Below are 27,360 nucleotides of genomic sequence, written 5' to 3' on the forward strand. Positions count from 1 at the left end.
GTCCTAAGTTGGCAAATGTCGTTCATTTCTTGTATGATGGTAGTACGTCTTCGGGGTTCCTGGAAGGCGAATTGATTGAATCATGGCCGCTTGGTTGCTCGGTTAGGCAAGGTTGCCCCATTAGTGCTTTGCTGTATGCAATTGCCTCTCATCCTTTGTTGATGTATCTTGATTACTTGACCTCTGCTCAGTGTCTTCATGGTTTGCAGCTACCATCGGGTCATACCTTTGTTGGGCAGGCTTATGCAGATGACTCGTTGTTTATGCCCCGCAATTAGCAGAGCGATGTTCAAGTGATTATGGAAGCTTTAGAATTGTTTGCGAGTGCGGCTGGTCTTAAAGTCAATTTTCGTAAATCAAAGCTTTTGCCGCTTCGTTCTTGTGATTGGCATGCTCTATTGTGGCCAGGAGAGATTGTTCTTCCGAATGTAATCACCAGGCATTTGGGTTATCCAATTGGATGGAACGTTACTCACACGTAGAAAGTGGATTGGGTTATGAATCGCTTGAATGTTAAATTGCATTACTGGAAGCTTTCTACTTGGCCACTACATGTTCGCCTGCGGATTGTTCAAAGTATCCTCATGGCATATGTTCAGTTCTTTTTGCCATTGTTGCATTGGCCGAGCCATTGTCTTGATTCCCTCATGTTGGCCATTTTGTCTCATTTGTGGCGAACGCATGCTCACAAAAAAGGTCTGCGTTTGATGTTAATGACGAAACTTTGTACACCAAAGCGCTTTGGTGGCCTGAATATTTTGGACTTGCGTAGGCATGTCCTTGCTAGGAAGGCTATGCTTTTGCCTACACTTACACAACAATCGCAGCCTTGGACTCTTATGTTTGCACACTTGAGTCAGCATGTGGTTACATCCTCATTTGGTCATTGGCAATCATCCATTTGGGAAGCAGTATTTGGTAAGATGGATGGTCATATTCCTAGCTGTCCTCTTTCCTCCTCCTTGCTTTCTGCATGGAAACAGGTTACGATTCATCTATTGTGGAATGCTCAGAGGGAAGGAAATTCACTTCGCGCGGAGAGCCTTCATTGGAGCCGGGCATTTTCTCTTACTTTGGTCGACCGCTCGCCTCGCCAAGCGTATTTTCTCTCCTGTCGTGGCATTCGAGTGGTTGAGGATGTGGTGGATGCAGCTGGTTTCACTTTCGAGTTTCCATTTGCCGCTCGCCGATTTGGATTGGGCATGCATTATCGCCAGTTTTGGAGAGATTTACAGCAAATGTTAATTGATTTTTTGCCCGTTTCGCCTTTGGCTGATGGTAATCGCATGTCTGACTGGAAACTTGGGGAAATGCCTTTTCAAGATATTTCTGCCAGCCGGGTATATGCTCTTCTTCTGCCTCATCCGTGGCTTGTTGATCATTGCAACGCTATTTGGCACATGCATAAATCAGATATTTGGTGAAAGGCTTATATCTGCATTATGGAAAAGCCATTTGCCGTTGAAGGAGCGTTTGTTTCTTTTGCGGTGTTTACTTGGTGTGCTCCTTTCTTCGGATGCGTCATATGCGCCCTTCATCCTGTGTCCGTTGCCTATCTGCCGAGGAGGATGTTTGTCACCTCTTGTGGGATTGCTGTGTTACTCGAGATTTCCTTCGTCGGGTATCTGCGTGTATGTGGCTACGTTTTCCCACGACGGTCTTCCATAAGCGGTTTTGGGTTTTTGGGATCTTCTCACCGGCGTTGCAGTCTTTGCAGTCTTCTTCATGTGGGTCAGGTTTTGGGCGTAGTGGAGCCTGTGGCGATAGCGTAATGGCAATATGTTCCATCACATTCATACAGGTCCCCTGCCTTTCTTCAAGCTTTCCCTTAGGCAGTCTTTGAGGTCTCTGCCTTGGAAGTTGATGATATCACGGCAGAGATACATCAGCTTTCTTATGAATGCTTTTAGCCACTTTGTACAGCCGAACACTCTTGTGTTCCTTTTCTTGTACTTCTTTTTGGGTGGGTTTTCCTCTCTTTGAGGTTTCCCACAGATAGATAAATCAAATTGATTTACCAAAAAAAGTGTGTGCGCGTGCGTGCGCGGGGGGGCATGTGCTCTCGCTTCGTGCATCTGCGCATATTAGTTATTTTAGCATGCAAATCACTTTTGTTTACAGCAAAAGCTGACTTGAACCATACTGTTTCCTTTCATGTTGTTCAATGTTGATGTTCTGTTTTTTTTTTTTTTGAAGTATGATGAGCCTTATTTTAGTAATTGTATTTGCAGACAGTGCGAAAGACTAAAACAATACGAAGGAGCATAAATCCATCTTGGAATCAAACTTTTGAATTTGCAGAAATCAGTGGTGGAGAGTATTTGAAGGTCAAGTGCTTTGATGCTGATTGGGTGACAGATGAGACTCTTGGAACTGCACGAGTGAATCTAGAAGGGCTAGAAGATGATGAATGTAGGAGTTTCTGGGTGCCTTTAGAGGGTATGAATACTGGAGAAGTAAGAGTGACAATCAAGGCTGTCCGAGCTCAATCTTATTCCAAGGTTTGCATAAATGTTTTTGGTGCATAAGACATGTCCATCTTCAATTTTTGTGATTTCCATCAATGTTTCTACACGACTTGTATGTTCAAGAGAAAGGCAATGGTACATGAAATGCAGAATGCAACTCCAGCGAATGGTGTACTTGAGCTTGTGGTTCTTGAGGCAAGAGATTTGGTAGCAGCTGATTTTTCTGGAACAAGCGATCCATTTGTTAGTGTCCACTATGGAAAACAAAAAAAGAGGACAAAGGTATATTTTGTGTGATATGTGCGTATGATTCTTATGCATATAAGAGAGAGGAAGAAGAAGGATTATATTAAAGTCCTATGGAGGCCAAAAATTGACCCACATGAAAAATTAATTACATTTTTATAACAGTCCACTTCAGGTAGTAGGTCTACTGCCATGAAGGCACACATCAAAAATAAAAGACAACTATGCTTCTAGGAACTCTTGAGGACTCGTAAGAGTTAGAATTACAAGGGGGTTCATTATATTGAATCAAAATAGCTGTGAATGTAAGTAGGAAATGAATTCACTTCTCAGGGAGCTAGACTCTCCAATAATTTCTTTTCCTCCTTTATGAACTGCCCACTTGCCATTCTTCCTTGCTTCTTTGACTTTAGCCAACTGTTTTGGTCTATTCTAGAGCTGTAGCAGGGTCACCTCATCAGCTATCGTTACCTTTGTCCCTTGAAGAGACCTCGACTGCTTCGTATAATGCAATTTTGTCATACTTGGCCATGTATATAACACTTGCCTATGTGCCTTCAACATGAATATAAGTGGGGTCTCCCAATTTCACCAAGGGAACTACCTTAGTCAACTATGTACTATAAAATCGTCATTCAATTCAGGGGCAATGTCTTCTCCGTCCCAGCCCATGGAAACCCCACATATATCTTTTTGCTCCCCACCCTTTCCTTTTCTTTGACTACTGACTTATTGAACAAAGTGTTGTGGATTTGATGAATTTACTTTTGATGCATCAATGGAATTTGGCTTGATCTGGGGCTGACTTGCACACTTGACGTGAAAGGATTCAAGGGCTGAATGCTGGCTGCAAAAACGCGGACCTGCAGCGCAAAAAATGCAGCAAATCCGTTGTTGATGCAGGGCTGAAAATGCATCTATGTACTCGAGGCTATTGAGCAAGCTTTTTTGCATGGATCAGTGACTTTATCTTCATCCAAAAAGCGGAGGATGGAGCTGATGATGGGCAGCAGGAGCTTCTCTCCAAGGAGAAATGGGGCTGTAAGGGATAAGAGGGGAAGGGCTGCCGGGAACCTCCGATAGGCTGCAGATCAGGTTTCTAAAAGCTGGCCAAAAATGCTACTGGAGAGGGAGTGACCAGCCAAGAAAACGATAGAGGAGAAGAACAATCGTTGTCACAAACTCCAGGGAGAGTTGGGAATGCAGGGTGCCATAAATATGAGAGAGGGTAGTTGGTCTATTTATAGGGGATTAGTGGTGTCGAGATCTGGTGGCCATCTGCCATCTAGTAAGTGCAATATGCACACATAGGGTTTTTGGCACTGTTCTTAATGTATCTCACAAATTGGTGATGCATTTGACCTGGGATTTAAACCAAAGCGTTCCCCTAGAACTAATCTAGATGGTGGTCTTGCTAGATGCCAACCAAGTGTAATAACATCCATCAAAATGTGTGTAGAAACGATTTATGCAGGAGGGTTCCAAAATTGGTAAACCTAATCTAATGGACTCGTCTGCGTATGCAGGTCTTGTGAACAAGCTTACAAAATTGCCAGTACTGAATCCCCTAGGCTGTAAGACACTGCTATGTACATGAATCTCTCTGGAAGTTGATGTAGCATGTCCATGTGGCACACAGCCATGTGTACATAGCATCCCCTCTTGCTTAAGGTGAGGTACGGATACCGAGCTACATGGCCTCCTTGTATGATGCTAACAAATTTGAATTGTCAACAAATTATTTCTCATGCACCCAAGCAGTTTCATGTGATCCTCGATCCTTGAATTTCAGAAGTATTGTTTTGCTTGTTTCTTTGCACCGTGCTAGATTTGATGCAAGAGGATCTGCTCTGGCTCCATAACATTGGCTTCATCAACTATCTCCGATTGCTCCTCTTCAAGAATGCTCTTGTTAGAGTTATGGCATCTCTCTGGATGCGTTCAATCGATCTGAGTATCTCCCAGGGACATGGAGTAGAGAGTGAGGGTTGTTTTGTGGCTTTGCTCGGCCTGAGTGAGGTAGTTTTCTCATGTCGGGATATGTTTAGCCATGTTAGCTTGGGGTTTTTGGCTTTGTCCATGGCCATTAGGTGCTTGCAGGCTGGGAGTATTTTTCCTAACCTTGCATGTGTTTTCATGAGAGCCCTATGGGCTCTTGGTGTACTTTTCCCACCATTTTCCTTATTATGAGATTGGGGGGACATGCTGATATCTGGCCGACCAGCACCCTCAAGGTATTTATGAGTGGACAGGGGTCACTTGGGGAGAGAGTGAGTGCACATGATTTATTATGTAGGGCGCCATAGAAACATGGTATGGGGAACGGGAACGGAGAACAGGGTTCAGGTCAGGAACTCGCAGGGAATGAGAGTAGAGAGGGAACTTGAAGTTTGAGAAGGCCAAGCTTGAAGCCTTCCTTTGTAGGCTATGGGGGCCTCTAAAAGTGGCCCTAACATTTGCCCAAAGCGATGGTGAAAATAGCCCCAAAAGGTGCTTGAATTGTCACAAAAAAATAGCCGTTTTTTCAAAATGAAAGCGGTTGTTGGCCGTCCTGCCAACAACCGCTTTCATTTCGACCGTACTGCCATCATTCCAAATAGCCCTCCGTTCTGAATGTTGTCCCCTGTTACCCAGTCAGACATCTCTCCGTCCGTCCACTAGCATTCCGTCCTGTCTCCTTCCGGGAACGGCCATTCCCCAGCCCTAGCCTGCGGCTCCGGGTTCCCCTTGATTCTATGTAGGGCGCCCCTAGTGGGCAGCCCTAGGGTGGCTAGTGGATAGAGGAGGCAAGCTCCTGGCGCTTTTGGAGCAGCCTCCCTAGCATTTTTGACCGGCCATACCACACACTTGGTGAAGAAAGTGGAGAGGAGGAGATCCATGATCTCCAGACGGCACCCACACCATGTGTTGCTCTGATCCATGTTCTCCCTCCAGATCAGGTCTCTTGCCAAGAAAAGGTTTACTAGAGCCTAGATTCAAAGCTGGCTAGGGTAGTAGGCCATGTTGAGACCGAGACAGCGGTCTAGTGTGTTGGAGCAGATAACAAGAGCAAGGTCTATCCACCTAGGCATGTGAGTTCCATGCCGGCCCCCACCCTTGGTCACTTGTATGAGCATTTTGTTATCAACATGGAGAGACTCTCTCTCTCTCTCTCTCTCTCTCTCTCTCTCTCTCTCTCTCTCTATTTTTTTTTTTTGGTATGAAAGGAGGCGGTATGTTACGTGCACATGGCTCTGTGTGCCACATGGACATGCTTCATCGACCTCCAGAGCCAATTCTGTGCCTATCTCTAGATAGGAGTGTCTAGAATCCTAGGAGGATTAGTATTGACAATTTTGTGTGCATGTTCACAAGACTTGCATATGCTAACGAGGCCATTAGGTTAGGTTTTCCAGTTTTGGAGCCCTCTTGCATAAATGGTTTGTACAAGGGTTTTGATAGATGTTGTTACACTACGGCGGGCATCTGGCATGATGTACATGTAGTTTTAGGCTAGAAAAACCCAACGAGCCATTCCCCGCATCAATCAGATTCCCGGGTGAGCAGATGTGTGTCAGTTTCACCCAAAAACTTTGCTTGGACAAGTTTATTAATAAATCATCTCAAATGATTTATCTTTAAAACTTTGTGTTCCAAGTTTGCCCTACCTGAGCCCTAAAAAGTTCATAAGCAGTATTTTGCCCTATAAAGGGAGCAGATCAGCCAGTGTTTTGTGTCATATTTAGCGAGCGCTAAAATTCAGCCCTAGCGTTTTGCATCTGCAGATCAGCCTTGGTGTTTTGGTCCTTCACGGTGAGCAACTGTTTAGATCAGCAAATCAGCCCAGCATTTTCAGTTTTCAGCCCTTTTCCTTGTTGGAATGCGGTGGCTCGTAAGCACTAACCTACTTTCATGTTACTCCCCATAGGAAATGGTTCTCCACATATAATGCTATGCATGGTTCAATCAATTCCTATCAGGTTGACATATGCGATATGGGAGATGTTAAGTTGATTCCCTCATCATTCTCATCTTGTACGTGGATGCTTTGCTTATAGCCGAGAAGTCCAAAAGATGAGATTGCACTTCTCAGGGATGCCTTAAGCAAGCAGTTTGCCATGAAGGATTTGGGTGATGCACATCATTTTCTTGGTATACGTATCAAGGGAGATCGTCAAAGTGGAATATGTGAACTATCACAGGAAGAGTATATTCACAAGGTCTTGCAATGTTTTAACATGCAAGGGGGGAAAACATTGAGTACCCCAATGGCTACATATGTAAAACTTAGCAAGAATGATTGCCCCAAATTGGATGCTGAAAAGGCAGAGATGGAAAAGGTGCCATATTCTTCGACAGTTCACGTGCTAACCATACTCTCCATGGTTAGCACGCGAACATGCGACTGCATTTGCAATGGGAGTGGTCAACAGGTATATGGAAGATCCGGGCAAAAAGCAGTGGGAAGCAGTGAAACATATCTTGAGATACATCAAGGGTTCAGTCAGCAAGTGCTTACGCTTTGGGATCAGGGATGCATCCATAGTTGGATACACTGATTAGGATTATGCGGGTTGTGTGGACACTAGGAGATCCACATCTGGCTACGTTTTCTTGTTTGCTGGAGTAGCAGTCTCTTTGAGATCATGTCTTCAAGATTACACTTCATCTGTCACCACTAAGACCGAGTATGTTGCAGTTTCAAGTGCTAGCAAGGAAGCTGTATGGTTATCTCGTCTAGTGGTTGGTATATACCAGACTCCAGTGTTACTTTGTGACAGCTAGAGTGCGATTGTGTTAGCAAAGAACCTCGTGTTTCATTCCAAGTCGGAACACATCGAGGTCATGTATCATGTGATACGGGATATTTTGGCTAGCAAACACATTGAGTTAGCCAAAGTTCACACAGATGACAACCCAACAGATGCTCTTACGAAGAGCTTAGCCATAGAGCAGTTCGCACATTGTATTGAGATGATGGGCGTAGGGTGAAGCCTTATGATGCTTCACATTTGTACAGGTTTGTACTAACATAGGCCACTTTGGCTACTATGGCCTTCAAGTGAGAGATTGTAAGGTTGCAGGCCATATTGGCTAGGCGCCGCCCATTTACTAACCTTATTCATTTACATAACATAAAAGAATAAGGAGCTGTGGATAGTTATCGACTGAGAGCTCCACTAGACCTTGAGTCCTACTGCACTACACTCTGCACTTGCACTCGCACACACACGCTCCGCATCCATTGCACTTCTGACCACACAAGAGGTTTGGAAAAAATGATTTAATGCTGTTTGCGTAATTTCATCTCATTTGGACATATATCTTTGAATTTAAGAAGATTCTTGCAAATCCAAGAAGGTAAAGGTGAAAAAGTAGTGATTTTGTGCATTTTTTACATCCATTTTTTTTTTGTGAGCACATATTCTTGTTGTACACATTAAGCAGCACCTTGGAAAGAAACATAAGTGAAACCTCCTTAGTGTCCTAAAGCATAAAAGAAGTCCCTAGCCAGAATTTCATTGCATTTGGAGCACATTTGGGCTAAAACGTGCCAAAAGACATAAAATGGGCAAGGTTGTCCTTGAATTGACCATAACTTGCACAAAAAGTGTTGAAATTGAGTTTTGAAAGTTGTTGTGAGTTGCTTGAGTGATAAAGAGTCTTTGGGATAAAAGCCACTTCATTTTGCCACAAAAGACATCATACAGGTATGATGTCTCAAATGCACCTGAATCAATGATCCACTTTTTTGCATAACACTCATCAAGAGCCAATAACGCATCTGGACTCAAATCAGAAATAAAAACAAGCACATCTGACAGCTGCTACACGTCAAGAACAACTTCTGGAGGTGGAGATTCAACCACATTGATCTCCTCTATCTTTAGATTGCTCTTTGGAGCGTCAAACCTCACAATAGCTATGCCCTTTTCACGCTGTAAAACACGGAAATATTTCTTTAAATGGCCTTTCTTACCGCAATGATAGCATTCTACAGTTCTCAAGTCATGGCTTCGACCCTTGCTACGATTCTGGTGATCCTTACGATCTTGTGAACGACCGCGGCTATGACTATGTCTACCTCTTTGCCTATGGGGATTATGGCCACTTGCCATATATGTATCTCCATGCCCACCACTATCGGGAGATAGACGTCTAATCTCCTCAGTGAGCAATGCACTAGTACATCACTGAACTTCAGTTTACCGCTTGGTGCACACTTACTAATCGCAGTATTGAATGTATCCCAAGAAGAAGGCAAAGAGCACAACAAGAAAATGGCCTTCATTTCATCATCAAAATTTAGTCCTTTTGATGTCAGCTGAGAAAATGTGCTATTGAACTCGTTCAAGTGTGCACTAACATTGCTACCTTCTTTCATATTCAAATGCATAAGTTTCTTCATCAAGAAAACTTTGTTGGAAGCACTATTTCCACCTCAAACTGCACATAGCGTGTCCAAAGCTCTCATACTGTAGTCTTGTCCATAATTGTGAAGAATATGGTTTTGCCTAGATGTAATCTAATCGTTGCAACAATACGAGTATCCAACTCTCCCACTAATCATTTGTGTAAGCATTCTCTCTGCTTTTTCAATGGCACTGCCAAGTCCTTCTTGACCAAGACATCAAGCATACGTTGCTCCAAATCGTAAAGCTTGTGCCATGAACCTTCTTTATGTAGTAGTCTTCCCTTTCCGAAGCACTACTAGCAGCCATAACTCAAGAGAATGATGTGACCAAAGATTTATGGCGAAATTGCTCGGAGAATTTCGACAAAGTTTCCCCTAAAACAGTAGAAACTCAAGACAAAATGCGGCAGAATTGCGGCAAAATCACTTGGCACGTGACACATCCAACCCTTTGTGTCCGTGGACAAGCTACAACACGACCAGGGTTCAGTCAGTCCAGTCAGTCTAGATTAGAAGCGATCAGGCACTTTTGTGAGTCTATTCGTAGACCGTGCATGCCCAGTCACTTAGGGTAGATGCATATCCTCTGGTTGCACATAGCATGATCATAAGCATTCCCACCAGAATCCATCAGAATCCTTCATGGGAATTTTCTAGTGCATTTAGCCTATTTTACCTATTTTTGACATTTTTCACTTATTATTTTTAACTGACTTTTGTTGGAAAGTAGGTAGGGCAAATTGAGGAAGTTTGTATTTAAGTAAACCTAAACTAGCACTAAATGGCAGAAGAGGCAACAGGAGCCAAGCTTAGCAGGCAACTTCTCAAGCAAGACCTTGGCGGTTCTCCCCTCCAAGCAAGACTCAGCACCTAGCGTTTTCCATCATCAAGCATCAACGCCCTAGATCAGCATCAACTTGGTGTTTTCCATCAGGAGGATTATCGCCCACAAACTCATAGATACCTAGCGTTTTGGATTTGCAGTCGTAGCGTTTTCAACCTAGATCGCCCTCCACTGTAGCTGGTGTTTTTCAGCCATGAAGCAACCACAGATTTAGCCCGAAAGGACTATCAGTTTCAGCCCTTAAGAACCTGCAGTTTCAGCCCTAAGGAAGTGCAGATTTTCAGCCCTAAAGACCAGCAGAATCAGCATTTTCCATAGCGTTTTCGGCAACAACAGATTTCAGCCCATAGCGTTTTTGACAGCAGATAAAAGATTGCAGATTTCAGCCCTTAGGTTGGTGTCGCCATCCCCGTCGTCATCGTCGACGTAGCATAAACTTGCATCAGTCACTTGCATCATCATTGTACCAGTTTGTGCAATCAATAGTAGACCACTCTCGCCGACGAGAGTGGGGCCTTTGGAGGAGGGTTTTACAACGTCTCTGGTGTCGTATCTCTCTTCTCTCTCTATCTCTCAGTCTCATACACTAGCACGCACAGTGTCCATTCACTTTGTTTGTGATCATAGCACTCTCTCATTAAGAACGGAAGGCTCTACCTTCCATAAGAACAAAAGGAACCTTGAGCACAGTTCAGAGCACTCATCTTAAGCAAAGCGCAAACATTCATTCCACTGCACCTAACATTGGTATCAGAGCTTTGGCAGTGTTCTGTATCACTCAAGGAAAGAACCACAAGATTTTTTTTTTTGCTTGTTGCGGTTGCACGAACCCAAGTTCGCTTGGGCGTGTCGATTCCTAATCGTGTTTTTGAAGAGTGACAGGAATCCCAAGAAAGAAGGGCTTGTCCAGCCTCCCCTTGTGTCTCTTTTCACGCATTGAGAGCGGACCGTGCACTTAGCGGCCGGCCATTCGACGTGAGGTGGGAAAAAGAAACCTTGGTGTGAGCGCAAGGCCGCCAAGGGTGCGCCCGCGGAAAGGAGTAGAACTCGGGTGAAGAGAAGATCCTTCTCAAACACGGTTTGCAAGCGAAAGAAAGCCTCAAGAACCTCAAGAACCTCAAGACCCTCAAGAACCCAAGACCCCAAGACCCTCAAGAACCCAAGTTCCTCGTGAACTTAAGAACTCACAAGAACCCACGACTTCAGAATGGTCATCACTCGAAGCAGAATGGAAACTTCGCTTGGAGGTGATGAGCATGAGAGAGGCGAAGAAGGATTTTCCCCACCAGGAGGTTTTTCTGACCCTTCCTCATCTACGTCAAGGATTGCACTAACTCCTTTAGACCAGATGTTTATGGAAAGGAAGCTAGAACGCGAAGCAAGACATGCAGAAATGGAACGCAGACACGCAGAAAGAAAAGCAGAAATGGAGCGCAAACACCAAGAAAGAATGGCAGCCGCCGTCAAAGACAAGAGCGACCAACACATGAAAGAGTTCTTGTGACTCTTTTCTCAAGTTCAGGCACAGGTGCAAGAGATTCGGGAACAGGAGACTCTCTGAGTCTCTTCTTCTCCAAAGCAAGACACACATGATTTGCATGATGAGAAGCTTGATGATTTGAATGATAATTATGAGCATGATGATTTGAATGACAATCATAAGCATGATGATTTGAATGATAATGATGAGCATGATGATTTGGATGACAATGACAAGCATTATGATTTGTATGAAGATGACGTGATTGTTCACAAGGATGATAAGTTATATGATTCTTTTTCTAGCGAAGCTAACCTCGTTGCAGATCGTACGATTCCGGCTCTCCAGAATCTGAGATCAAGAGATGGTTGAAGGAAGGAACAAACCTTTATGGAGGTCTACTTGCTCTTGTAGATCTTCGGGGAATAGGTTGAGGCTCCTCATTTGGTTGACGTTGTTGCACATTGTCACCGTTTGCAGTCCTTGAGTCTTCACCGTCCTCAAGCTCCATGTACTCATCACCTGTTTCTTTTGTTTGTTTTCTTTCCAAGTAATCTTTGTACATATTTTGTTCGTTAAAAATTACATCCCTACTCCTTAAGATTTTACCATCTTCAGGATTACATAGGCGATATCCAAAGTCTCCTTCTCCATAGCCAATGAAGAAACACTTTTTGGACTTTGCATCTAGCTTTGATCTTAGGCTTCTATCTATGTGCATGAAAGCCTCACACCCAAACACTTTGAGAAATGCATAATTCACCGGTTTACCTGTCCATGCCTCTTCTGGAACTCCCTCATCATCGATCAATCACAAAGATTTGATCTTGGCTCTCGAGCCTAGGTCCAAAGCACCCCTTCAGGAAGAATCGATCTTGGCTTTCGAGCCTAGGTCCAAAGAACCCTCACAGGAAGTATTATGTGTTCTCATGTTTGATACACAGGCATTGTTCGAGTGTTTCATTCGTGATCGTTTCCTGTATTTTAGTCAGCGTCTTTATGTGATCCCTTTTCCTAGGCATGACATATTGTACGTTGAGCACGTTTCACTCATGAATGAGCACGAATGTATGGAGATTTTTCAGGAAAAGCTGAAAAGTATGCATTCAAGGAAGTCACATTCCATGTCTCTTCCTTGGCATGACACATTCGTAGAACGAGCACGTGAAAGTATAAGCACCAAGCATGCGCATTTCCGTTGTGACTTGCCACAGTTGATTGCTCTAGATCAAAAGAAAAAGATTCGATCTCATTGTTTGCATCTATTTGATGAACGGTTTGTCACTCTGTCTCTATGTTCATCTACATTGCATACACAGTCTTTAGAGGAAACAAGATTTTTTCCATTCACTTTACATGGAATGGGTATGTTCAAGATTTTGAGTTGGAAATGGTTTCAAGAATTTTCAGCCATGGAGATTCTTGAAGAAGAAAGAAGCATGACACTCAACAAAGTTGAAGCATCGAAGGAGCCTCAGAAGACTTTGTGTCGCTTTCGGCACGGCCCAAAGAAGCAAGCGTTGTAGACCTTTATGAAGTTCAACTACCGCACGACCCACACATCAGAGTGGGCCGGCGAAGAGTCCCTTCGAGAATTCCGGATGCTATTGGTGATCTTCCTTAACGCCATACAGTTCTATACCAGTACCGGGATGTCACGTGACACATCCAACCCTATGTGTCCGTAGACAAGCTACAACACGACCAGGGTTTAGTCAGTCCAGTTAGTCTAGATTAGAAGTGATCTGGTACTTTTGTGAGTCTATTCGTAGACCGTGTATGCCCAGTCACTTAGTGTAGATGCATATCCTCTAGTTGCACACAACATGATCATAAGCATTCCCATCAGAATCCATCAGAATCCTTCAGGGAAATTTTCTAGTGCATTTAGTCTATTTTACCTATTTTTGACATTTTTCACTTATTATTTTTAAATGACTTTTGTTATAAAGTAGGTAGGGCAAATTGAGTAAGTTTGTATATAAGCAAACCTAGACTAGCACTAAATGGCAGAAGAGGCAACATGAGCCAAGCTCAGCAGGCAACTTCTCAAGCAAGACCTTGGCGGTTCTCCCCTCCAAGCAAGACTCAGCACCTAGTGTTTTGCATCATCAAGCATCAGCGCCCTAGATCAGCATCAGCCTAGGGTTTTCCATCAGGAGGATTATCGCCCACAAACTCACAGATACCTAGCGTTTTGGATTTGAGGCCCTAGCGTTATTCGACCCAGATCGCCCTCCACTGTAGCTGGCGTTTTTCAGCCATGAAGCAACTGCAGATTTAGCCCGAAAGGACCATTCAGCCCTTAAGAACCTATAGTTTCAGCCCTAAGGAAGTGCAGATTTTCAGCCCTAAAGACGAGCAGAATCAGCGTTTTTGGCAACAACAGATTTCAGCCCATAGCGTTTTTGACAGCAGATAAAAGATTGCAGATTTCAGCCCTTAGGTCGGTGTCGCCATACCCGTCGTCATCGTCGACATAGCATAAACTTGCATCAGTCACTTGCATCAGCATTGTACCAGTTTGTGCAATCAATAGTAGACCACTCTCGCCGACGAGAGTGGGGCCTTTGGAGGAGGGTTTTACAACGTCTCTGGTGTCGTATCTCTCTTCTATGTCTATCTCTCAGTCTCATAGACTTGCACGCACAGTGTCCATTCACTTTGTTTGTGATCATAGCACTCTCTCATTAAGAATGGAAGGCTCTACCTTCCATAAGAACAAAAGGAACCTTGAGCACAATTCGGAGCACTCATCTTGAGCAAAGCGCAAATATTCATTCCACTGCACCTAACATCACTGGTTGTAAGCAGTCAAATGTGCCAAGAACGCATATGGTCGACTCGCAGGAAAAATCCGGCAGAATCACCTCTGTACGGGGAGAAAAATTTGAAACCCGACAGGACAAAATCAACACATTAATTGACAAAAGCAACCAATGGGCATAAGAATTACGTAAAATGCTCAAACAAACTGTCATGTGACTGCCAACTCGGTGTCAAAAGCTAAAGTGTCCGTTCAGATACATAGCCTATGGTGGCGAGAATACTGAAAGAGGGATACTTCAACAACTTGTATCACCGAAAGTGTCTAAACATTTGAGAACACCCCAGCTCAAGAAAACCTCATGCAAACTACCCTCCAAAGGCTAAGCAAACTCAAGAGTAGCCACAGTCTCACAAGGGCTCTTCCGCTCCGAGTCTGAGAAACGACCTGGAAAACTGCCAAAAAATGGCTCCACACAAAAATCGCGCACAAACAAGCACCAAAAAATTGCTGCATGCAGTAAACAAATCCTTGCGGGGATATCTGCTCTCAAAAGAGCTCAATAGCAGTGTGTGTGCTCAAGAAAGCATTCATCTGTCAACGCATGACCATCGACAGAGAAACTGGTGCCGAAATGACTGCCAACAGTGTCTATAAAGGTGTTGTACATGTGCTTGTCTAAAAACCTGAAGAAATTGGGTATATGTGGGCTCAAAAGCCCTCTTGTAAAACTACGTATCGGTGTAGACTAGGAGGTGGATGCCGATTTCCGCCGCCGGACAGAAATGCACCAGTCGAATAGCCGCCAAAAGCATAGAAACAAGGGACGGGGGGACGCAGTTCTTATCTTCGGAGACGAGGCGGGGGACACCGGGATGGGGGACGGGACGCAATTTCGGGACGGGGGGACGTCCATGACAGGGGGCTGGATGCGTCCTGGGACGCACTTCCCCAGTGACACATCCGGATGGGACGCAGGCAGGGGACGCGTGGGCAACGGTAGGAGTTTTAAAATTTGAAATTCAAATTTCAAACGCTCATAAGGCGTTTCCTTTTTTTGGGGGGGGGGGGGGGGGGGGGGGGGGGGTTCTATTTAAGAGCACCCAAGGCTCAAGTGGCTCATACCCACCTCAAGGCTCTTACCCAAGCCTCAAGGCAACTTCCCATTGCCCAAGCCTTGCAACTTCGCAAGAGCCAAGTTGTCCTCCCCCCTTGAGTCTCTCGAGTCTCCTCCTCCTCCTCTCTCTCTCTCTCTCTCTCTCTCTCTCTCTCTCTCTCTCTCTCTGCGCGCTGCTCCCTGCGCGTGGCTCCCTCCTGCGCGCTGCCTCCTCTGCGCGCTGCCCCACCCCTGCACGCTACCCCTGTGTGCTGCTCCCTCCTGCGCGCTGCGCTGCTCCCTGCACGTCAAGTGAAAACACACACCCCATCCCCATCCCCTGCCCGCTGCCCCCTGCATACACACAAGCTGAGTGTTCTCTTCCCCTCTTCTTCACAATATGAAGAGAGGGTAGCTACGAAGCCAACCATGTCTTCCCCCATGATCAAGACGCCGACACCGACAAAGAAGACAACGTCCTTCATGCTCACGAATAAGAGGCTTGCACAATTGGAGGACATGAAGGAATGGCGGATGGAGAGAGAAATATGGAAGGAGGAGAAAGCCAACTTCATCAAGCTATGGAACGAAGAGAAGGAGGACATGAGAGCGGAAATCCAAAATCTCAAAGAGGAGAAGGAGAGAAGGGAACGGGAGAACGAGAAGGAGAGGGAGAGATGGAGGAAAGAGCAAGAAGAGATGAAGGCACAAATCGATCTCCTTCATGCTTCCCTCACATCCCTCACCCCCGAGGAAGGAGAGATTAAAGGGGAGGCTAAGGAAGCCCTCAAGGAGGAGATCACCAAAGCCCTCACCGCAAGCATTGAGGACAAATTAGAGGCCACCAAAGAAGGATGGGTCGAAGTAGTCAAAAAGAACATCAAGAAGGTAGCAAGAGAGGAAGCCCAAAAAGATGAAGTACTCATCGTACACACAACCATCGAAGAGGAGAAGATGCGACAAGCTCGCCGTCTCAATGTGCGAGTGACCGGCATCAAAGAAGAAGAAGGGTCTACACCCGAAAGCGATGGGAAAGCTTTATGCAAGAAAGTGGGATACAAGGAAGAAGAGATCCCTTTCTCCAAAGTTTGGAGAGCCGGCAAAGATCCAAAGAAAAGAGCTCTCATCCTCCAATTCGCCTCCGAGGAGTCTCGAACTTCCTTCCTCCGAAAGCGGGTCATCTTGAGAGGGATCGACGGCCCACCGATTTATCTAGATGATGACCTCACAAAGATGCAACAAGATCACCGTCGCGCGTGCATGCCTCGAGTCCACCAAGCCCGCAAAGAAGGGAAGAAGGCAGTATATCGGGATGGTAGGGTTATCATTGATGGCAAGACCATCGCATAGGGACTCGCGGCCTGTGGGACACACGAGGAGATTCATGTCACGGTTTGGAATTGCAATGGAGACTTATGGACACACCCAGAGAGACTTGAGGAGGTGATGAGAGGTCGAGACATCATTCTACTTACAGAGACACACGAGAGCCCGGAGAGAGGGTTACCACGGATACATGGATTTCAGTGGGAGTCTCTACATCGAGGATGTATGCGCCAGCACACCACTCGCGGCTCAGGAGGAGTGGCCATACTCTTTAGACAGGGGCTTCACAGCAGACTACAGATTGTTGCCCGGGACCCACAGGCCCGCTACATGTGGATTCGCCTCGAGCTCTCACGAGACAGGATCGTCTACATTGCCCTTTGCTATTTTGCTCCCACAGGCTCCAGATTCGCCCCTATTGAGCAGGAGTCACCGTACGCATGCCTCACGGAGGAGATTATGGAGTACTCCACACTGGGTGAAGTCTTCCTTATGGGAGACTTCAATGCTCGTACACGCAGTGAGCAGTGTGAGACATATGACCATGAGGACCCAGAGACACTACACACTCTAGATGAGGAGGCTACTATGAGAGACACAGCAGACAGAGCTCCAGTCACAGCTTACGGACGACATCTACTTCGACTTGGCTCCCAGCACCGTCTCGTTATTTATAACGGGATGGTCCAGTGGCCCACCTCAGGGGGCCTGACTTGTATGCCACATGGAGTTGCAGAAGGAGGGGGGAGTACAGTCGACTATATTCTGGGACCCAGGGAGGCTACACACCTTATCACATCCTTCACCATTCCACCCATACCCATCGGAGCCGACCACACATACCTCTCTTTCTCCATCACCGGAGATACCATCACACACAGCTCCACAACACGCACTCCACACACCACCATCCATTTCACACATGAGTTAGCCTCTATTTACTCGGCCAAGGTCGAACATGGCCTATGTCTCCTCCACCCATCCACACCACTCTCAGTTCTCACATCACATATCTCTTCCGTTCTCCACACTTCAGCTATTAGCTCTTTTCCACACACCACTCACACAGGACGCACTCCCCCCCCCCCCGGGCTATGCCTCAGAACCGCTGGTATGATGATGAGTGCAGAGAGCTATACCAACGCCTCCATGCACGGCGAGCCTTAGGAGAGATCACAGAGAGAGAGGCCAGACGGCATATGAAGACGCTGACACGCCAAAAGCGGCGAGCATTCGAAGAGGCACAGGAGCTTGAGCTATACCGCCTATTCATGAGCATGGATAGCGCGACGGCATGGCGCACCCTGCGCGAGCCACTTCCGACTACAGCTATTGAGGATCCACAGATATGGCATGATTATGCAGAGCGACTTTATGAAGTGCCAGGGCAGCCTCCTATTCCACAACCACACGAGCCTCGCCCCACGTGCTCCTCCTTCTTTACAGCAGAGATGGTAGAGAGGGCCATACGCCGCATGCAGCACAGACGATCAGCTGACCATACTGGATTACAGAGTGAGCACATCATTTATGCGGCCTCCACTATAGCCCCGTTGATTGCACATGTCTTCAACCGGGCTATAGGGGAGGGCTTCCCAGAGGAGTGGACACAGCACACCATAGTGCCTATCCACAAATCTGGCGACACCCTGGACCCAGGGAACTACAGGACTATCATGATTGGCCACACGATGGCCAAGCTATATGGAGCAGTACTTGAGGCACAGCTCAGCTGCTACGCAGAGATAGAGGGTTTACGAGCTCCAGGCCAAGCAGGTTTCAGACGAGCTTTCTCCACCATTGACCACATCTTCGTTCTGCGCTGCCTCATTGATGGGGCAAAGGCGCGGAAGAAGAGGCTTTACTGCTGCTTTGTGGACTTCCGCAAGGCCTTTGACACAGTCCCACGCGAGAGACTCTTCCAGCGCCTTCACAGCATTGGGGTACCAACAGAGATGATTTGGGCCATATATGCTCTATATGAGAGGGTGACGGGTCGGGTTCGTTGCCCAGGCGGTTTTTCAGAGACCATTGCTAGCACCATTGGTGTTAAGCAAGGATGCCCACTCTCCCCGACACTCTTTGGGCTATACATCGACGAGATCTCCGACTACATACTGCGAGCAGGGGGAGAGGGGAGCGACTTGGCAGGTACTCCGGTCCACATCATGTTATATGCTGATGATATTGTGTTGATTTCAGAGTCACCCGAGGGCTTGCAACGCCATCTTGAGGCCTTGGACGAATTCAGCACACACAGGGGGTTGACTGTGAACCTTGGCAAAACCAAGGTTATGATCTTTCACACATCTAGTGCAGTGAGGAGCGCCGCCACCTTCACAGCAGCAGGAGGACAGGTTGATGTAGTCACCTCCTATGTCTACCTTGGCATCACATTCACCAGCCTACCAGGACCCTTCACTATGAGGCAGGCTGCTGTTGACAGGCTCACCCGAGGATATGCAGCTCTGGCCATGCTAGAGCGGAGGTGCCACCAGGCACACTTTCAGGAGCCCCGCACGAAGGGGTGGCTTTTCGACACCTTAGTCACCCCGGCCTTGATGTACTCGGCGGCAGTATGGGCACCAGGATTGACAGCTGACCAGTGGACACAACTTGATAGACCACAGGTATATATGATCTCACGCTTGCTCCGCAGCAAGAAGACAGTGCCACACGACATTATTAGAGCCGAGCTCGCCACACCACCTATGGTTGTAGAGGCACTATTCCAGACAGTTTGCTTCATCCAGAGGATGAGAGAGCTACCTCCTGACAGACTTACCCGTAGAGCATTTGAGGCAGCTATACAGCTATCAGAGAGTGGACATGAGAGAGCATGGTACTCACAGGTCAGAGCATGGTTTGAGGGACACGGTCTTGACATGGAGAGCCTACCACCATTCCAGTACGACCCCCACTCACCATATGTTCACCTCTCTCGCAGTGAGAGGAACTTGGTATTGAGACAGGATCTGTGGCAGCTATACACTAGGAGAGTCTGGGCGGCACCTAGCTTGGGGACGAGGATGTCAGATTACAGAGACCAGTTTCTCACCATATTGTCTGGGGGGTTCATACAGAGACCACGCTACATGGACACATATATGCCACATAGCTCACGGGTGGCGATTGGTCAGCTGAGAGTGGCTTCACACAGGTTAGAGATTGAGATTGGGAGACATACTGGTGTTCCGAGGGGGGAGCGAATCTGCAGAGCCTGCACAGAGGAGGTGGAGAGTGAGGAGCACTTTGTATGTAGATGCAGAGCATACACTGAGATCAGAGGCAGGTATGAGGCCCTATTTAGAGGACAGCCCACTCTCCGAGAGATCATGGAATCTCGAGATCAGAGACAGCTCGGACGTTTCTTACTAGAGATACAGAGCCATCGGGACACACTACTACAGCCACACACAGCTACACAGACAGAGGGGAGACAGTCGCAGCTCACAGACTTCTTTCAGAGGATTTCCGCCCCCCCCTCACCAGACACTCAGAGGGGAGTGACACTCCCACAGGCGGAGGTGAACCGAGCTAGACGACGACCACGAGTCACAGGCTACAGGGGCGCGAGCTCCCACCACCGACAGATCGAGGAGATCCGAGCCCGGGAGCGCCGTGCCACTGAGGAGCGAGTGGCTCAGATGAGGGCTGACCCGACAGCTTTCATCCGGGTAGCCTTGGCACCAGACCCACCCATGTACCACATCTTACACCCCCCCATTAGTACAGGATGGAGCTAGATAGCTTGATGCATTCTCATGATTGTACTACCTTGAGCATACAGACATGCATATACCCCTAGAGATAGAGCTCCATCCCTCCTCAGATACTCCACTACCTACTTTCAGCTCAGTTTTGTATCAATTTTGTTTCATTTGTCTTTCCGATAGACGGATGACATACACACAATGTACATTTGATTTGTCTCATAGGCCGATTTCGGCCTGACATAGACGTTAAAAATCTTTCTTTCTTCTTTCTTCTTTCTCTCTCTCTCTCTGTCTCCCCCCCCCCCCCCCCCCCCCCCCCAACTCCCCTCCTCTCCAAGTCGAAGGCTTGATTCCTTGAAGGCTTGAGCCTTGAAGCCTACCCCTCTTTCCTTCTCTTCGAGATTTCTCTAATATCTATCATCAATGGCATCTCAAGATGGATCCAAAGCTTCTCTAAGCCCTCCTGCTTCTCCTTCCTCCGGCCCCGCCGCGGCTTTCCAACTCCCTTCCTTCTCCAACGTCACATGGACATGGTGGAATGAGGTGATTGCTCCCAAGTCTGGTATTGGAGGTGGAAGCAAGCCATGGAAGTGCCGCCGTGCATGCCCAATGCTTTGATCCATGCACTTGCCTCCTAAATTTGCTTCGATTCCTTCCTGCTCAATTCCGTTGTACTCCGAAGTGGATCTTATCTTGCATATTGCTTGAGCTAGCTTTCTGAGTTAGTGATTTTCTATTCCTTGCTCGTTTCTCACTGCCTGCAAGCTCGATGCTTTCAAATGCCGATTCCCTTGCAGGATCCCAAGCTCCTTACTGCCTCCTGATTCCCTGCTTGATGGCCTTGCTCTGCTCGACACTGTAGAGATCTTTTGCTTGAGCTCTGTAGCAGGGCTACAGTGTCACTTTCACAGGACATACAGTTAGTACAGTTGGTCTGGTCTGGTTCACATTGGACGGACTCTCTGGGCTGGACAGTGACACGTGGTAGGATACGGACGGTGGTCTAGTGGACATCGTGGCCAGGTCACCACCACTCAGTTTCGGGATAGACTTAGATGGCTGACATTTATGAGCCGTTGGTGGCTCTTTATGGTTGTACATATGAGTAGTAGCGGTTTGGTGATGGATGATCTGCTTTTTTTACATTTGGTCCAGCGTGGTCGTCGGGGGCATAGAGTCTAGACACACAACACATCTTCACTATCCCTGCACATTTGAGCCTCGACACCCCATTGTACTTCAGAGTTCTAGGTTGGAGCTGAGTGTGCTGCCATGCCAGAGTCTGTGTCAGTTCTTTGAGATAGTCGAGTCATTTGTTGTGGTCTGATGTTGTTGTGTCGCTGTGAGCTCAGTTGTTGTCTATTGTTCTTGTTTCAGTCTGTTTTGAGTGAGATTGTCATTGTTTTGAGTGAGATTGTCACGCACATTGCACTGAGGAGCACCCACTGTAGAGAGGACGACACACTATGTGCGCTACAGGTGCTCTCATTTTGGCGATCACTGTGGGACCTCAACTGAAGTCTCACTCTCTGAGGTACAAATCTTGAAGCTAGTTGGGTTTATCTAGCTTCGCCTAATTTGCCTTGCACTGTGTAGGCTGTTGGTCTGGTCTTCTCTCGCCCTGGTCCAATTGGTCTGGTCCTCTCTCGCCATGGTCCAATTGGTCTGGTCTATCTAGCCTGGTCCAATCAGTCCTCGTCCCTGGTCTAGTCTCTCCTCGTCCCCGGTCCAGCCTTGGTCTAGTAGAGTCTAGACCTGTCTTCAACCAGTTACAAGTTTTCTTGCCCAAAGCTTTGTTGGATTGGTGGTTACTGCATGACACATACAACGCGGTCAGTCGACCGTCAAAGCGCACTACTGAGCCCTCTGAAGTACTACAACAGAAGACGAACCTTGGTACCTAGTAGAAGTCCATCAACCTCATCACCCATACCTCCACATACGACATCACCCATTCCTCCATCCGGTTCGACATCTTCCAGCTCACCTTCTCCAGATCACCTTCTCAACTAAAGCTCTCTCCTATTCTACTACAGCAGGCTATTGAGCAACAGGCTCAGCAAGGGGCCATGGAGGCGTTCGCTAGTGTTTTGGCAAAGGTAAACATCAAGTTCCCTACCTTCAAAGGACTCTCTTTAGGAGATGCTGACGACCATGCAAGGAGGTTTGTATCTCTCTGTAGGGGTCGAGGTCTTAACAAGGAAGATGCTTCTTGGATATTCTTTCCATCCACCTTGGATGGCTTAGCAGACAAATGGTATAGCCAGTTTGCAGAGAACCATTTTGCAACTTGGGCAACCTTAAGACAACAGTTCTGTGCAGCTTTCAGGCTCAGGCTCGAGCTCAGGTTGGCGGGGGGTTTGGATGGACTGGACCCGGGCCACCATTGCAAACTGCAGATCCTTCTCAACACTTTATGGGAACTATACACACAGCCTTAGCCTCCAATTCAGTACTACAGTCCACAGTACCCTCAAGGGTTTCGGTTATCGCCATCGTCCCACATGCATAATGTTCCTTGCTGCGACGGTGTTGTTGGTGCACACCGCCATGGCTCTGTCACTCGTCGTCCTCAGCACTTCTGGACACGTGTTACCCTGTGCCGTGCAGCAGTTGGCGGCTCCTTTCACAAGTAGCCAGGTTATGGACAGCAGAGCCCAGCAGCCTCTACCAGCTCAGCAGTCCCTACGGCAAAGTTCTACCATTGATTTGATGGCTCCACCTCCGGAGACTGATCCTTCGAGTGCAGTTATAGCGCCTACTCTTTCTCTGGGATGATGATTGACAGTCTTTTCACCATGACAGTACAATAGTCATTTTTTATTACAGTTCAGTCTTTTAGCAGTTTCGGTGGTTCTCTCATCGAAACGGTGAAGCAGGGCTATAGAGTCACTCTCACAGGACATACAGTTAGTACAGTTGGTCTAGTTTGGTTCACACTAGATGGACTCTCTAGGCTTGACAGTAACACTTGGCAGGATACGGACGGTGGTCTAGTGGACGTCGTGGCCAGGTCACCACCACTCAGTTTCAGGATAGACTTAGTTGGCTGACATTTATGAGCCGTTGGTGGCTCTTTATGGTTGTACATATGAGTAGTAGCGGTTTGGTGATGGATGATCTGCTTTTTTTACATCTGGTCCAGCGTCGTCGTCGGGGGCATAGAGTCTAGACACAGCACGTCTTCACTATCCCTGCACATTTGAGCCTCGACACGCCATTGTACTTGAGAGTTCTGGGTTGGAGCTGAGCGTGCTGCCATGCCAGAGTCTGTATCAGTTCTTTGAGATAGTCGAGTCATTTGTTGTGGTCTGCTACTGTTGTGTCGCTGTGAGCTCAGTTGTAGTCTATTGTTTCTTGTTTCAGTATGTTTTGAGTGAGATTGTCATTGTTTTGAGTGAGATTGTCAAGCCCATTGCACTGAGGAGCACCGACTGTAGAGAGCACGACACACTATCTGCGCAACAGGTGCTCTCATTTTGGCGATCACGGTGGACCTCAACTGAAATCTCACTCTCTGTGAGGTACAAATCTTGAAGCTAGTTGGGTTTATCTAGCTTCGCCTAATTTGCCTTGCACTGTGTAGGCTGTTGGTCTGGTCTTCTCTCGCCCTGGTCCAATTGGTCTGGTCCTCTCTCGCCATGGTCCAATTGGTCTGGTCTCTCTAGCCTGGTCCAATCAGTCCTCGTCCCTGGTCTAGTCTCTCCTCGTCCCCGGTCCAGCCTGGGTCTAGTAGAGTCTAGACCTGTCTTCAACCAGTTACAAGTTTTCTTGCCCAAAGCTTTGTTGGATTGGTGGTCAATGCATGACACATACAAGGCGGTCAGTCGACCGTCAAAGCGCACTATTGAGCCCTCGTAAGTACTACAACAGAAGATGACCCTTGGTACCTAGTAGAAGTCCATCAACCTCATCACCCATACCTCCACATACGACATCACCCGTTCCTCCATCCGGTTCCACATCTTCGAGATCACCTTCTCCACTAAAGCTCTCTCCTATTCTGCTACAGCAAGCTATTGAGCAACAGGCTCAGCAAGGGGCCATGGAGGCGTTGGGTAGTGTTTTGGCGAAGGTAAACATCAAGTTTCCTACCTTCAAAGGACTCTCTTCAGAAGATGTTGATGACCATGCAAGGAGGTTTGTATCTCTCTGTAGGGATTGAGGTCTTAACAGGGAAGATGCTTATTTGGTACTCTTTCCATCCACCTTGGATGGCTTAGCAGACAAATGGTACAGCTAGTTTGCAGAGAACCATTTTGCAACCTGGGCAGCCTTAAGACAACAGTTTTGTGCAGCTTTCATGCTCAGGCTCAGGCTCAGGTTGGCGGGGGGTATGGATGGACTGGATCCGGGCCACCATTGCAGATTGCAGGTGCTTCTCAGTACTTTATGGGACCATATACTCAGCCTCAACCTCCAATTCAGTACTGCAGTCCACAGTACCCTCAAGGGTTTCAGTCATCGCCATCATCCCACATGCAAAGTGTTCCTTGCTGCGACGGTGTTGCTGGTGCACACCATCATGGTTGTGTCACTCGTCGTCCTCAGTTCACTTCCGGATAGGTGTTACCCTGTGCCGTGCAGCAGCTGGCGGCTCCTTTCACAGGCGGCCAGGTTATGGACAACAGAGCCCAGCAGCCTCTACCAGCGCAGCAGTCCCTACGACGAAGTTCCACCATTGATTTGATGGATCCACCTCCGGAGACTGATCCTTCGAGTGCAGTTATAGCGACTACTTTTTCTCTGGGATGATGATTGAAGGTCTTTCCACCATGACAATACAGTAGTCATTTCTTATTAAAGTTGAGTCTTTTAGCAGTTTCAGTGGTTCTCTCACCGAGACAGTGAAGCAGGGCTATAGTGTCACTTTCGCAGGACATACAGTTAGTATAGTTGGTCTGGTCTGGTTCACACTGGACGGACTCTCTGGGCTGGACTGTGACACGTGGCAGGATACGGAAGGTGGTCTAGTGGACATCGTGGCCAGGTCACCACCAGGGTTGTCCACGTTTGACGTACGGGACGTTCCGTACCGTACCGTACGACGCGTACGTTCCGTACATGAGTCGTCCGTTTTTTTTTCTTTTTTTCTTTTTTTGTTGGGGGGGCGATTTTTGGTGTGGGAATGTTTTGCATCTCGACTGCATTTGAACAAGAGCCCAATGGCTGCATTGGCTCAAACCACCATGACCTATGTGCGACGAGGCTTGGGTAGCAGATCTACTATGGCCGCCACCACTTTGGAGATCATGATTCTTCTTTCTTCGAACATTGCCGTTTCCAATGTCCATGGACAGATCTTTCATGTTCTAACTTCTAAGACTTAAGTTACAAGTGTTTAGTACTAAGCAGTGTTAGAAAAAAGCCGGGGTCTAGTGTATTTTAACCGGTTGAAATTATAAAATCCCGGTTAGATTTTGAGCTTGCCTCTAAGAAAACCGGCAAATTTACACAAGTTTTAGTGTAATTACCGGCAAAAGCTTCAAATTTTGACCTGAAAACTCAAGTTTTCCCTTATTTTGATCGGTTAGGAAAAATGTTTGTTTCTAGCCTTGGTACTAAGTACTAAGGTCGATGTCATGACTCATATGATCTTTCATGTGTAAGACGCATGATTTTTTTTTGCATCGTACGTTACGTCACCGTACGTCTAATTTTTTTTAGTTCGATTAGTACCGCACGTCTTCGTACGTGTACCCGTCGTACGTGACCGTACGTGTCAACTATGGTCACCACCACTCAGTTTCGGGATAGACTTAGATGGATGACATTTATGAGCCGTTGGTGGCTCTTTATGGTTGTACATATGAGTAGTAGCGGTTTGGTGATGGACGATCTGCTTTTTTAACATCTGGTATAGCGTCGTCGTCGGGGGCATAGAGTCTAGACACACAGCACGTCTTCACCATCCCTGCACATTTGAGCTCGACACCCCATTGTACCTGAGAGTGCTGCCACGCTAGAGTCTGTATCAGTTCTATGAGATAGTCGAGTCATTTGTTGTGGTCTGCTGCTGTTGTGTCGCTGTGACCTCAGTTGTTGTCTATTGTTTCTTGTTTCAATCTGTTTTGAGTGAGATTGTCATTGTTTTGAGTGAGATTGTCACGCACATTGCACTGAGGAGCACCCACTGTAGAGAGCACGACACACTATCTGCGCTACAAGCTCAAGATTCCATTTTTGCTAGCTTCAAAGGGGACGGGTTGCACATGTAGTGAGGGGAGCGGGAAGCAACCGGCGCTCTGATACCAGTTGTGAGGTGAGTGGATGCAGAGCGTGTGCGTGCGAGTGCAGTTCAGCAGGACACCTGGTGTGGTGGAGCTGTCACTGGATAACTATCCACAACTCCTTATTCTTTTATGTTATGGAAATGAATAAGGTTAGTAACTGGGCGGCGCCCGGCCAGTATGGCCTGCACCCTTACAGGGTGCTCCCATTGTTGTCCATCATTGGCTCCATCATCATCTGCGCTTTCAGCCCTTCATTCCTCCCACATCAAGAGTGCCTCACTACACTTTTTTGAATATTTCCTTGTATTTTGTCTATCAAAGATCAATTTCCTACTTTTTGGCCAGTTTGCAAAAAAGGTGGAATTGAAGAAGAAATCTATCAAACCAGAATTGAAAGCACCCATGCAACTGTGAATGCCACAAGCCAATATGGAGATGCAGTGCCAATTGTAGCCACCTGTAGCTGGGGCTACATTGCTGATCAGTCTAGGATGGTGTACCTGGGAGTATATAAGGTGACTATGTTGGGTTTGGGGCTTTGGGTTTTTGGCTAGCCGCATACTCTCTCTCTCTCTCTCTCTCTCTCCCTCTCTCTCTCTCTCTCTCTCTCTCTCTCTCTCTCTCTCTCTCTCTCTCTCTCTCTCTCTCTCTCAAGGCCTGGATGGCGGGACTGAAGACCAGCAGTAGCGCGAACACGCTGATGCGACTGCAAAGGGCAAGAGGCGGTGAACAAGCTGGCAGGGGTAGGAGTAGGAGGTTTCTCCACGTGCAGGTCTCTCTCTCTCTCTCT

General features: G+C 47.1%; 1 protein-coding gene across 1 annotated transcript in view; it reads left to right on the forward strand.

Annotated features, from left to right (window-relative positions):
• LOC147433329 (tricalbin-1-like) overlaps window positions 1-27,360 on the forward strand; it is a 194,773-nt gene that overhangs the window by 149,502 nt on the left and 17,911 nt on the right. Inside the window, exons 11-12 of the mRNA XM_086492930.1 lie at window positions 2,232-2,501; window positions 2,619-2,750. Of these exons, the coding sequence (XP_086349056.1) occupies window positions 2,232-2,501; window positions 2,619-2,750 (402 nt within the window). The remainder of the gene's footprint in view (window positions 1-2,231; window positions 2,502-2,618; window positions 2,751-27,360) is intronic.

The sequence above is a fragment of the Adiantum capillus-veneris genome, chromosome 20 (assembly GCF_014529385.1).
Source record: "Adiantum capillus-veneris isolate H3 chromosome 20, ASM1452938v2, whole genome shotgun sequence".
Classification (NCBI taxonomy): Eukaryota; Viridiplantae; Streptophyta; class Polypodiopsida; order Polypodiales; family Pteridaceae; genus Adiantum; species Adiantum capillus-veneris.